This window comes from Oncorhynchus kisutch, linkage group LG2 (genome assembly GCF_002021735.2).
Source record: "Oncorhynchus kisutch isolate 150728-3 linkage group LG2, Okis_V2, whole genome shotgun sequence".
NCBI classification, from domain to species: Eukaryota; Metazoa; Chordata; class Actinopteri; order Salmoniformes; family Salmonidae; genus Oncorhynchus; species Oncorhynchus kisutch.
Genome location: NC_034175.2, coordinates 49,463,271 through 49,477,242, shown reverse-complemented (window position 1 = coordinate 49,477,242; position 13,972 = coordinate 49,463,271). Strand labels below are relative to the sequence as shown.

Sequence of the window (13,972 nt, the reverse complement as noted above, 5' to 3'; positions counted from 1 at the left end):
TCCTCTACATTGCCCCCTACAAATGACAGGAATAGCAGAGCCCACCGTAGACCCCGGTAAAGCAGAGCACACCGTAGACCCCGGTAAAGCAGAACCCACCGTAGACCCCGGTAAAACAGAACCCACCTTAGACCCCGGCGATGCCATCACAACGTTGGCCGATAAGGAATAAGCTCTTTGGATGCTATATGAGGCAAACAAACACAAACACGCATGCATACATGCTCATGCGCACGACAACAGGCACACACAGACACACACACACAGACACACAAACCCAGCCTTTGGGGCTGTAAGCTAAGATTAGAAAGTGGGAGTTACAAATAGACATGCTATTCTGTGAAAGGTGGAGACAGACCTCTTGCGTGTGTTTGAAGGAAGTGGTTGTGAACAGGAGAAAAAAAAGAAGAAAGACCGCTGAGCCCTCCCTCCTTCTCCTCCCTCCTTCTCCTCCCTCTCTCCTCCACTGCCTGGGCTATTTTTATCCTGCAGGATCCAATCTTAGCAGGACCTGCAGGGGACACAGCCTGTCAGCGAGAGCCACTGACATCCCCGGCGCTATTCTTAGCTCCGGCACACACTTCAAACCGCTGAACGCTGCTATTCCTGTCTCGTTGAGTTTGACTCCACTGCACTGGGAGTGGTGTGTGTGTTTGTGTATTTTGAGGAGGGAGAGGGGAGGTGGAGTAGTGATTATGCATACAATGCATGATGTGGCCTCTGAAGGTGAATGTCCCCTCAGGCAAGTCCCTCAGAGTTTTATAATGCAGCATTAGCAGATAACACAGAGAGAAGAGAGGGACTCCATTTTGTTACTAGTCTCACCACTTTCACACAGAGAGACAGACACACACACATGCACACAGACAAACCATCCCTCCTCACTCAATGTTCTCTGTTGATCAAACAAACCGGGACAGCTGCAGGCTGTACGCCTAACAATGTACTAGTGTGCGTGTGTGTGTGTGTGTGTGTGTGTGTGTGTCTGTGTGTGTGTGATATTGTGCATGTGTGTGTGCATGTTTTTACTGCATGTTTAGTAGTGTATGCCTGCACGTGTTGCGGTTTTACTCACGTCAGCTCCGTGGCCCTCTCTGAGATTGTATGTGAGGTCGTGTTGTATCTCGGAGATGAACTTCTGAGCATACTCTGGGTAGAGCCTCAGCACCTCCCTCAGCCCCTTCAGACTGATGTACTGCAGGTCACAGTAGGTCAGGGCCTTCACGTTGGCATTGGTCTTAATCACCTGCTCCTTGGTCAGAGAATCACTGCCGATCAAGTCCCCTTTCCCTGGGGGTATGGAGGAAAACACATTACACACATTACGTCACTTGCAGTCTGTGCTTTTGACCGAGCTTTTCCAATTATTCCAACATCAGAAAGACATGTTTTCTATAAGGCTATTTGTGTCTCATGTCATAAAAGGCACTTGAAAGGGTCGGCAGTGGACACGGTGTGTATGAGTGTAATTTGTGTGTGTATGTGTGATGCAGTCAGTAAAAAGCCCTGTTTAATTATTACAGTATATTGAGGTCATGTATACAGTATGGATGATGACTATTAATAGGAGTAGTCATTAAGCATACCGGTATGTAATTGGGTGCTCTTTGTTTCATTGCACTAAATAAAGTATGAGAATGTACGTGTGTGTGTGTGTCTGTGTGTGTCTGTGTGTCCGTGTGTATGTGTGTGTATGTGTGTGTGTGTGTGTGTGTGTTCGAGGTAATGTGGTTGGGTGATGGACGAAGCCGACTGCAGCGCCTCCCTCAGATGATCTTTTGGAACTTTTGTTTAGTATATATTTTACTTGCTTTGGCAATGTAAATATATGTTTCCCATGCCAATAAAGCCCTTAAATTGAAATTGTATTGAGAGAGAGAAAGAGAGCGAGAGCGAGAGAGAGAGAGAGAGAAAGAGAGCGAGACACTTACAGCAGTGAGGAGGGGGAGGGGCTCCAGGGGGCTGGACCGAATGAGGAATGGGGTGATAGAGGGAAGAGGGGAGGGCCCCACTGTGCGTAACTTCTCTCTACCTCTTCACCCTTATCTCCACCCAGCAGACTCTACCATTCTCTCTCTCTCTTCTCTCTCTCTCTCTCTCTCTCTCGCTCTCTCTCTCTCTCTCAATTTCAATTTAAGGGCGTTATTGGCATGGGAAACATATGTTTACATTGCCAAAGCAAGTGAAATAGAGAATTAACAAAAGTGAAATAAACAATAAGTAATTAACAGTAAACATTACACTCACAAAAGTTACAAAAGAATAAAGACATTTCAAATGTCATATTATGTGCAAATAGTTAAAGTACAAAAGGGAAAATAAATAAACATAAATGGGTTGTATTTACAATCTCTCTCGTGTTCTTTATTTGCACTCTCACTCTGTATGCAGCCCCTCCCTCCCATTGGTTTATATGACCTCCCCCCCATTCATTCTCTCCTTCTCCTTCTCCTCTACCTCCTCCTTCTCCTCCTCCTCTACCTCCTCCTTCTCCTCTACCTCCTCCTTCTCCTTTCTTCACCATAATTCAACTCACGTATGATAGACATCTACAGGACTAGAAAATCAAGGTTTCAAGGAACCACTTTATAAAAATTCTTAGTTCAACATGACATTTGAAGAAGTGAAGCATCATTTGAACCATTTTTCATGAAGAACATGCCCCCGCTCACCCTCATCTTTTTCTTTTTTTGTGGGCTATACAGATGTTATATTTATGAGTATTGAGATGCAAAACTGCATGTATAGGAACACTTATAGATTGTGTACATGTATGAATCCAGTGTTGAGTGTGAATGTATGTTCAAACATGGGTGTATTCATCCGGTATGCTTAGCCTCCGTCCTTGACTCTAGTCCATGTGCATGGGTGTATTCATCTGGTATGCTTAGCCTCCGTCCTTGACTCTAGTCCATGTGCATCGGTGTATTCATCCGGTATGCTTAGCCTCTGTCCTTGACTCTAGTCCATGTGCATCGGTGTATTCATCCGGTATGCTTAGCCTCCGTCCTTGACTTTAGTCCATGTGCATGGCCTACATCGAACCATGTTTGTGTGTGTCAATATGTTCTGACTCCTTCCAAGGCAACCCCCTCCCCCCTCAGTCCCCTGTGTTAACTCTTTGTCTCCCGCTGACTCTGTGTTTGAAGGTAGACCTGCCTAGATGTACTCTATGGGCCGTGCTCCACTGCTCCCTGCTTGGTTTTACAGCTCTGGATTAATAATCCAAGGGTTTTAATCCTTTCATATCCATCCATTAATAATCTGAGCTGTGATGTGGCTCACCTGCCTGCCTTCTCATTGATGTGTGTGCCATGATTAGAGATATAGGCTGGGAGCTTGGCAGATTAATACCCTCACACACACACACACACACACACACACACACACACACACACACACACACACACACACACACACACACACACACACACACACACACACGCACACGCACACGCACACACACACACACAGAGTATACCAAACATTAAGAACACCATAACTCTAACCAGTCATCAATCCAATATCATCTGACCTTTTGAGACCCTGACATGTGGATCTATGACACACGTGACCCATAGATCATGTCAGGGTCTCAAAAGGTCAGATGATACTGGATTGATGACTGGTTAGAGTTATGGTGTTCTTACATTTTTTTTCAATTGCTAACAAGCATCGGTCAATACTCAAGCCACTCTATCAACAATTCTCACTCAGAAAGCATAGTCACTCATAACACACTGGCCTAAAAAACAGTAACTGGGAGCACTACATCAATTATGAACTTGTCTTTGAAGTTTGAATGATTTGTCACATAAATCAGTATTTCATAGAATAAGAACACATTTTCACTTTATTGACTGTACTAAAGTATATGTAACAAGAATGAATCAGAAATGCAGCTATTTGCTTCAATAGCCTTTATTTTTTCTAGATCTTTGCATGTAGAAATTTACTTGTGAAAAATAAAAAGTTGAAACAAAAAACAAATTCCTGAAATTCCAGGGCTGCAAATTATATTTGAGGGTTCTAGTTCTCATCAACATGTATAGTAGAATCACTCATACTGTACAGTACTGTGAGGGTTCTAGTTCTCATCAACATGTATAGTATAATCACTCATACTGTACAGTACTGTGAGGGTTCTAGTTCTCATCAACATGTATAGTATAATCACTCATACTGTACAGTACTGTGAGGGTTCTAGTTCTCATCAGCATGTATAGTATAATCACTCATACTGTACAGTACTGTGAGGGTTCTAGTTCTCATCAACATGTATAGTATAATCACTCATACTGTACAGTACTGTGAGGGTTCTAGTTCTCATCAACATGTATAGTAGAATCACTCATACTGTACAGTACTGTGAGGGTTCTAGTTCTCATCAACATGTATAGTAGAATCACTCATACTGTACAGTACTGTGAGGGTTCTAGTTCTCATCAACATGTATAGTAGAATCACTCATACTGTACAGTACTGTGAGGGTTCTAGTTCTCATCAACATGTATAGTAGAATCACTCATACTGTACAGTACTGTGAGGGTTCTAGTTCTCATCAACATGTATAGTAGAATCACTCATACTGTACAGTACTGTGAGGGTTCTAGTTCTCATCAACATGTATAGTATAATCACTCATACTGTACAGTACTGTGAGGGTTCTAGTTCTCATCAACATGTATAGTAGAATCACTCATACTGTACAGTACTGTGAGGGTTCTAGTTCTCATCAACATGTATAGTAGAATCACTCATACTGTACAGTACTGTGAGGGTTCTAGTTCTCATCAACATGTATAGTAGAATCACTCATACTGTACAGTACTGTGAGGGTTCTAGTTCTCATCAACATGTATAGTATAATCACTCATACTGTACAGTACTGTGAGGGTTCTAGTTCTCATCAACATGTATAGTATAATCACTCATACTGTACAGTACTGTGAGGGTTCTAGTTCTCATCAACATGTATAGTATAATCACTCATACTGTACAGTACTGTGAGGGTTCTAGTTCTCATCAACATGTATAGTATAATCACTCATACTGTACAGTACTGTGAGGGTTCTAGTTCTCATCAACATGTATAGTATAATCACTCATACTGTACAGTACTGTGAGGGTTCTAGTTCTCATCAACATGTATAGTATAATCACTCATACTGTACAGTACTGTGAGGGTTCTAGTTCTCATCAACATGTATAGTATAATCACTCATACTGTACAGTACTGTGAGGGTTCTAGTTCTCATCAACATGTATAGTAGAATCACTCATACTGTACAGTACTGTGAGGATTCTAGTTCTCATCAACATGTATAGTATAATCACTCATACTGTACAGTACTGTGAGAGTTCTAGTTCTCATCAACATGTATAGTATAATCACTCCTCCTGTACAGTACTGTGAGGGTTCTAGTTCTCATCAACATGTATAGTATAATCACTCATACTGTACAGTACTGTGAGGGTTCTAGTTCTGGCAGTCTGGCACACCCGGGCAGTCTTCATGAGAAGTGTCTCCACACCCTGGCAGTCTTCAGGAGAAGTGTCTCCACACCCTGGCAGTCTTCAGGAGAAGTGTCTCCACACCCTGCCAGTCTTCAGGAGAAGTGTCTCCACACCCTGGCAATCTTCAGGAGAAGTGTCTCCACACCCTGGCAATCTTCAGGAGAAGTGTCTCCACACCCTGCCAGTCTTCAGGAGAAGTGTCTCCACACCCTGGCAATCTTCAGGAGAAGTGTCTCCACACCCTGCCAGTCTTCAGGAGAAGTGTCTCCACACCCTGCCAGTCTTCAGGAGAAGTGTCTCCACACCCCGCATTCACAGCATCCATTAAGGACATCTGGTCATGTGGATGGTGGTCATAAACCTTCCACCTCCAAGCAGAGAGAACCTCCTCTATGGGGTTTAGTTAGCGGGAGTATGGAGGCAGGAATAGTACTGACATCCTGGGATGTGCAGCAAACCAGTCTGTGACTGCAGCAGAGTGGTGGAATGCCACATTATCTCACACAACAACGAAGGTAGGTTTCTGGCCCCTCTCTCCTCCGCTGGCACAAGTCGATTATGCAGGTCATCCAGAAAATAAATGAGCCTCTCTGTATTGTAGGGGCCAATGAGTGGTTTGTGTAACAGCACACCATCATTGGACAGTGCTGCACACATTATGATGTTAGCTCCTCAGGACTGGGACATCCAGGTTGAATCCAGCTTCATCCACAAAGATGAATGTATGTGCAGTTTGCCTGGCTTCCATCTCCATTATAAAATACAGTAAATCCACAGTTTTACAGTACTTTACATTATGCATAGCTGTGTATGTACCCTGTTTGGTTATTGAACAGACATCTTACCTGGACATATTGATACCAGAGTTCTTTCTCACGTTCACCGTTTCTCTCGAAGGGTACAACTGCTTCCTCCGTATTTAATGTTTCTCTAGGACTCTGGCAACTGTTGTTGTGCTGACCGTATTCACATTCCCAAAAGTAATATTGTCTGCCAGCACTCTGTCCCAAATTGCCCGCAGTTTTATTACATTGTTGCCAATTACCATGTCAACAATGGCAATTTCCTGCGCATCTGATAATATTCTGCCTCTCCCTCCTGTGGGAGGCAACCTTTGGATCCTACTGAAAAACACAAAACAATCAATTTATTTCAAAATGTCAGTACATGTAAAAATGTGAACATCCTGTATTGTACTGTAATATGTAGTTCAATTATCATTGAAGGACACACATCTCACCTGTTGTTTTTACGGAAAATTTGTACTGTTAATGCAACTGTTGAAAGCTGCAGATTTGGTTGCAGCCTTAAACCAGCCACTCTCAGAGAGCGACCATTGTTTACAACATGGTCAATAATTGTGACCCTTATCTCGTTAGAGACCAACGCTCTTGGTCTTCCTCTCCTTTGTCCTCCATGCAGTCTTCCTCTCGCTGCCACTCTTCTTTCCCCACCAACCTGTCTTCCTTGATTCATGTTTCCAAACTAAATCATTCCGAAGCCGTCCTCTTTTGTGTATTTGGTAACGAGACTAAGAACATGAGACTTGGGTCGGCTTTCAGCTGAAATTACAATCAGCTGTGTTTGGAATGATGAAATATTCTGCTGAGATTTTCTATGTTTCAATCTGGTTACTGCAGAAATGCACAACATTTGCCATCACTCTGTTTTGAATGTGTTTTTAACAGTTTTGGAAACAGTGTGTTGCATTTGAAAACATATGCTGCAAATATATAGTTTTGCAGGTGGTGGAGTATGAATGAGAAAAGAGATCATGGATTTCGGAGAATGTGGTCATTGAATGCATTTTGTGTGAAAGCAATGACAAATTATTCACAGTTTGGTCCACATAGACTTCTATTTCGCTGACTGTGTGAAGAGTTTTGACAATGTCACTTCAGTTTTGACCAATGCACTTTAACAATTGAATAACTGTAATGTGCACACACACACACACACACACACACACACACACACACACACACACACACACACACACACACACACACACACACACACACACACACACACACACACACACACACACACACACACACACACACTGAGTATACCAAACATTACAAACACCTTCCTAATATTGAGTTGCAACCCCCCCTTTTGCCCTCAGAACAGCCTAAATTCGTCGTGGAATGGATTACAAGGTGTCAAAAGCGTTCCACAGGGATGCTGGCCCATGTTGATTCCAATGCTTCCCATACTTGTGTCAAGTTGGTTGGATGTCTTTTGGGTGGTGGACCATTCTTGATAGACACAGGAAACTGTTGTCTCAGGGCTTAAAAGGCTTACAAATCCTTATTTAACCTGCCTCCTTCCCTTCATCTACACTGATTGAAGTGGATATAACAAGTGGCATCACTAAGGGATCATAGCTATCACCTGGATATTCTCTCTCTCGTCCGGCCAAACCGACACGACAGCCTTCTCAAAAAGCCATTGAGTCATACAGAGGGATTTGACAGTCACAGGATGGTGGTGACTGGGCTAAGGCAGTATATTTGAAAAAGTATTGATACATTTGATATCCATGCAATATCCATCCCTCCATCTGTTTATCTGATGGCACCTTTCTATTCTGCCTTAGTGACGTTAGAAAGAACTGTTTCCAGCTCAGTCAACCTCCAGCTACAAATCCCCCAGGAGGACCCAGTCAGTCGGCGGCTGCTCAGCGCTAACACCTATCTGTCCCCTTCCATAGTCCCCGGGGGCAGACAGACAGGACTAGACCCACTGGAGCATGATCTCTTTCTCTCTCTCTCTCTCTCTCTCTCTCTCTCTCTCTCTCTCTCTCTCTCTCTCTCTCTCTCTCTCTCTCTCTCTCTCTCTCTGTCTCTCTCTCTCTGTCTCTCTCTCTGTCTCTCTCTCCTGTCTCTCTCTCTGTCTCTCTCTCTGTCTCTCTCTCTCTCTCTCTCTCTCTCTCTCTCTCTCTCTCTCTCATCTCTCGTCTCTCTCTCTCTCTCTCTCTATGCGTGTGAGAGGAGACAGAAATAATGAATACTTTATAAGACACCAACACACAGAGATAGAAGGAGAGCAAGACTAAGGAAGAGAGTGATGCTTGAAACAGGAGCGAGGAGGAGGATGGAGAAAGAAGTCACAAAGAAAGTCTACAGAGGAAGTACAGCGAATTTCCAAATTATTATTCTTCACTAAATTATGCTCAGTGTAATCCCATTGAAAACAAATAGAGATCAAATGTTGGAAGAGGGTTTTGTTGTTGTTGATTTTCCAGTAGCAGTAGGACAAAGGTGCATAATTAGAGTATCTGAAGCATTTCCACCCATGCCTTCTCACACTGCTCCTACATAATTCTAGGGTCTACTGAACCATGTCCCCTCTCTCCCATCCCTCGTTCCATGGACACATTTGAATCCCAATAGCCCTAATGCTGAAATGGTATGACAACTCCAGTGCCACTTCCTCTCGCCCTCTCTCTCTCTCTCTCTGTCTCCCTTTCTTTCTCTCTATGTCTATCTCCCACTCTCTCTCTATCTCTCTGTCTCCCTTTCTTTCTCTCTATGTCTATCTCCCTCTCTCCATACCTGATTAAAGTTATATTCCACACGCTTCAACTAAATATACAGTAGTAACCATAAAGCGCATCACTATAGCCCCTGTGCTACAGGACTAACCATTCCAGGCACGAAGACTCACGCGTCAGTAGACACAGGAGCTGCTTGCTTATCCCCCCCCCCCCCACGAGGGAAGGAGAGAAACAAAGGCTAGAGATGTGCTGTTAGAATCAAGAAAGACACAGACACAAGAGAATATACTGAACAAGAAAAAGGGAATGAATGAAAGACCACATCCTATAGACAGTCACAAAGTATTGACTTGACCTTCCACATGAATAGAGATCATTTGATATGTTGCTTTAGGGACATATTTAAGGAGATGATACTGTGCGTAAATCTCTCTCTCTCTCTGCTCCAGCGACAGACAGATAGATGAAGGTCTGACACACTATGTTGATAGATAGCTCGATGTACTGCTGACTACTCTGCACTATTTACACATTACAATAACATACACATGCACGCGAACACACGCACCCCTTAGAGAAGTGTGTCCTATCCCTCCAGACACACCTATCTAATCACACACATGATGTGACCCACTGCTTATACAACCCCATAACATCTCTATTAAGGCAGCAATACGCTGTACAATCACACGCAGTCTGCAGTAGGCTGAACATGTGTCCCTGGCACACTCTGGTCTGTAAAGGACGGCAGCAGAGTGAACAGTGAAGGGGGATCATGCATCAACGTGAAACCCTACACCAGCGACACTCAAACCAGGGCCTCAAGGTTAGCAACGCTGCTGCTTTTCTTCTTTCCCTGGAAGTAAAGACTCAATCAGTCCCTCATTAGAGGGTAAGGCTTGAAAACCAGCAATGCTACCGACCTCGAGGCCATATAACGCCCTCTTTACATATCATCTTTGAATGATAGTCAAGTGCTGCATGTGGGACATCATCCCCTTTAAATGAGGAAACTAAGCCGCCATGTTGATGCTAACCGCTAGAGGCTTGACCTTCATCATTACACATGACTATGGGGTCTGTTATCACACAATACACTTGGAAGACACAGCTCCCCCTCCATTTATATGTAAATAGATGTGCTTGCTGTGTGTGTTGTTTCATGTTTTTATGTATCACTGGTTGAAAACACTGTATGTGCGTAATGATGATAGGTATGTGTGTGTGAGCCAATACATTAGTCCACGGGGGGGTGCAGAAGTGTGTGTGTTTGTGAGTGATGACGTGAGCTAGAAAAGTGTGTGTGTCTACTGACGTGTGAGTCTTCGTGCCTGGAATGGTTAGTCCTTTAACGCAGGGCCTATAGTGATACGCTGAAGAAGTATATTTATGTTGACAAGGGTTTCATGATTACTGCTGTATATTGAGTTGAGGCACGTCGAATATAACTTGAAACGGGTATGTGGATCCAGAGGAAAGAAGAGAAGACTTAGAGAGAAAGAGAAGGAGAGAAAGGGAAAGCAAGACAGAGTAGGAGAGAGAGAGAGAGAGAAAAAGAAAACAGAGACAGAGCGAGAGACAGAGGAAGTGGCACTGGAGTTGTCATAGCATTTCAGCATTAGGGCTATTTGAATTAATGTGTGTGGCCATGGAACGAGGGCTGTGAGGGAGGGAACATGGTTCAATAGATCCTAGAATTATGTAGGAGCAGTATCCCTCTAAGACGGGGTGTCATGACGTTAGCCTGGGGGTAGGTTTATGACAGTCATAAATACCTCTTCCCCCCTTTTTTCCTCTCTCTACCCTACTGATGTTACATTTGCAAAACCCTTGGTTAACATAGAGATTCTGGGAACATCAGAAGGTGGGGGGAAATGAACTATATTCTGGTAATCCAGATGCGGTGGTACTTAATGAATATGATGTCAGTTCGGTTGTCATCTGAGACAATCAATGATAAGATGACATAAACTCTACAGTGGAAAGTCTACACATCAGAGTTATCGGATTCACATGGAATTGTTGTTCAATTTAAAATGTGAGATTTGGATTTTCATGAGGTAGGGCTCTGCTCAATCAGTGGCCCGCCCCTGTGAAGGGACATGGGCTATAAAAGTTTTCAAACATGCCCTCTTCTCCCTTCCTATATAAAGCCTTGACGACAATATAACCTCCTGTTCCGAGGATGTGAGGACGACGGTCCGATGTCAGAATGGTTCAGATAATAACTACAGAATAACTACTTTGAACTCTTATTCATTACAGAAGTGATACCTCCTAGCCGTTGAGTTAGCAACAGCAGCTGCAAATGCAGGTTAGGAAGGAACAGACAGAGTATTCCATCTACCACACAACAACATTACTACAACGTATCCAATTTACCAGCAGAGACATTCTTCAAAGGACAAAGGACTCGGTTGGGCAACACGGCCTTCCATCTACCACCAACCTACCGAAGCGCAGCTCAGAGTAAATATTTATTGCATTTTCCTTTTCCAAATGGGCGGTAATTTAGAATGCATAAGATACTGTATTTACGATAGCACAGCTTCGCCCTTTGTTCCTCAGTCTTCCCACTATTTCACTCAAACCCAGCCCCTTTTCTTTTGTGTAACCAGCTGTCATCTGTTCCGCCCGCTAGGGACGTTTTCCTTTATGACGTAATTGGTAATCAAGTTATGATTAATTATGTATATGTGTAATTCTGTGTGATTAGTTAGGTATTTAGTAAATAAATAATTAAACCAAAATGTTGTATTGCTGATTCAACTTGTTAGCCAGTGTTCGTGAAGATAACAAGAATTTACAACTTTCAGATGAGACTGAATTAAAGTGACGATTAATATTGACTGCTATTGATGTAAAATATTTCTAGGTCTTTAAGAGTTTATTCGGAAGATAATAGCTCTATAAATATTATTTTGTGGTGCCCTGACTCTCTAGTTAATTACATTTACATGATTAGCTCAATTAGGTAATATTAATTATGGATAAATTATTTTATAGAATAGCATGTCATATCACTTAATCCGGCATAGCCAAAGACACGACAGGGGTAAGAAGGAATGGGTGGGAAGGGTTAAGGGTTAAGGGTTAGGGTTAGGATTAAGGGTTAATGATAATAGGATTTAGAATTTCGGTCCCCACAAGGATAGTACAACAATGAGCTAGGTCTCCTCTCAGTCTCCAGGTCTGTCTGATTGAACGTCAGCTCTCTGTGAAATTTATTGACTGTGGCCAGTCTACACTACTGGTCAAAAGCTTTAGAACACCTACTCATTCAAGAGTTTTTAATTTTTTTACTATTTTGTACATTGTTCAATAATAGTGAAGACATCAAAACATTGAAATTACACATTTCGAGATATGTAGTAACCCAAAAAATAATGAAACAATTCAAAACATATTTTATATTTGAATTTCTTCAAATAGCCACCCTTTGCCTTGATGACAGCTTTGCACACTCGTAGTATTCTCTCAACTGGCTTCATGAGGTAGTCACCTGGAATGAATTTCATTTAATGGGCGTGCCTTCTTAAAAGTTAATTTGAGGAATTGATTTCCTTCTTTGAGCGATTGAGCCAATCAGTTGTGTTTTGACAAGGTAGTAGGGGCATACAGAAGACAGCCCTATTTGGTAAAATACCAAGTCCATATTATGAGAAGAACAGCTCAAATAAGCAAAGAGAAACGACAGTCCATCCATACTTTAAGACTTGAAGGTCAGTCAATATGAATACTTCAAGAACTTTGAAAGTTTCTTTAAGTGCAGTCGCAAAAAAACATCAAGCGCTATGATGAAACTGGCTCTCATGAGGACCGCCACAGGAAAGGAAGACTCAGAGTTACCTCTGCTGCAATGGATACGTTCATTAGAGTTACCAGTCTCAGAAATTTCAGCCCAAATAAATGCTTCACAGAGTTCAACTAACATACACATCTCAACATCAACAGTTCAGAGGAGACTGTGTGAATCAGGCCTTCATGGTCGAATTGCTGCAAAGAAACCACTACTAAAGGACACCAATAATAAGAATAGACCTGCTTGGGCCAAGAAACACGAGCAGTGGACATTAGACCGGTGGAAATCTGTCCTTTGGTCAGGAGTCCAAATTGGAGATGTTTGGTTCCAACTGCCGTATCCTTGTGAGATGCGTGTGGATGAATGGATGATCTCCACATGTGTATTTCCCACCGTGAAGCATGGAGGAGGAGGTGTTATGGTATGGCATGGGGCAGCTTTGCTGGTGACACCATCTGTGATTTATTTAGAATTCAAGGCATACTTAACCAGCATGGCTACCACAGCATTCTGCAGCGATACGCCATCCCATCTGGTTTGAGCTTAGTGGGACTATCATTTGTTTTTCAACAGGACAATGAGCCAACACACCTCCAGGCTGTGTAAGGGCTATTTGACCAAGAAGGAGAGTGATGGAGTGCTGCATCAGATGACCTGGCCTCCACAATCACCTGACCACAATCCATTTGAGATGGTTTGGGGTGAGTTGGACCGCAGAGTGAAGGAAATGCAGCCAACAAGTGATCAGCATATGTGGGAACTCCTTCAAGACTGTTGGAAAAGCTTTCCAGGTGAAGCTGGTTGAGAGAATGCCAAGAGTGTGCAAAGCTGTCATCAAGGCAAGGGTGGCTATTTGAAGAATCTTCAATATAAAATATATTATGATTTGTTTAACACTTATTTGGGTACTACATGTGTGTTATTTCATAGTGTTGATGTCTTCACTATTATTGTACAATGTAGAAAATAGTAAAATAAAGAAAAACCCTTGAATGAGTGCTCTAAAACTTTTGACCGGTAGTGTACTGAGAAAGGATCCTTTGTCAGTCTGTCACACAGTCAACTCTGTTTGTCTGTGTGGGTGTGTTTGTTCGTGTGGGAGGGGGTACTTGGACATTCATTTGTTGTTTCTTTACATGGCCTTGAATGAC

General features: G+C 42.7%; 1 protein-coding gene across 1 annotated transcript in view; it reads right to left on the bottom strand.

The window, feature by feature from the left end:
* Positions 1-13,972, bottom strand: part of LOC109867835 (potassium voltage-gated channel subfamily H member 8-like) — a 57,744-nt gene that overhangs the window by 9,603 nt on the left and 34,169 nt on the right. The window contains exon 12 of the mRNA XM_031796465.1: positions 1,076-1,290. Within this exon, the coding sequence (XP_031652325.1) occupies positions 1,076-1,290 (215 nt within the window). The remainder of the gene's footprint in view (positions 1-1,075; positions 1,291-13,972) is intronic.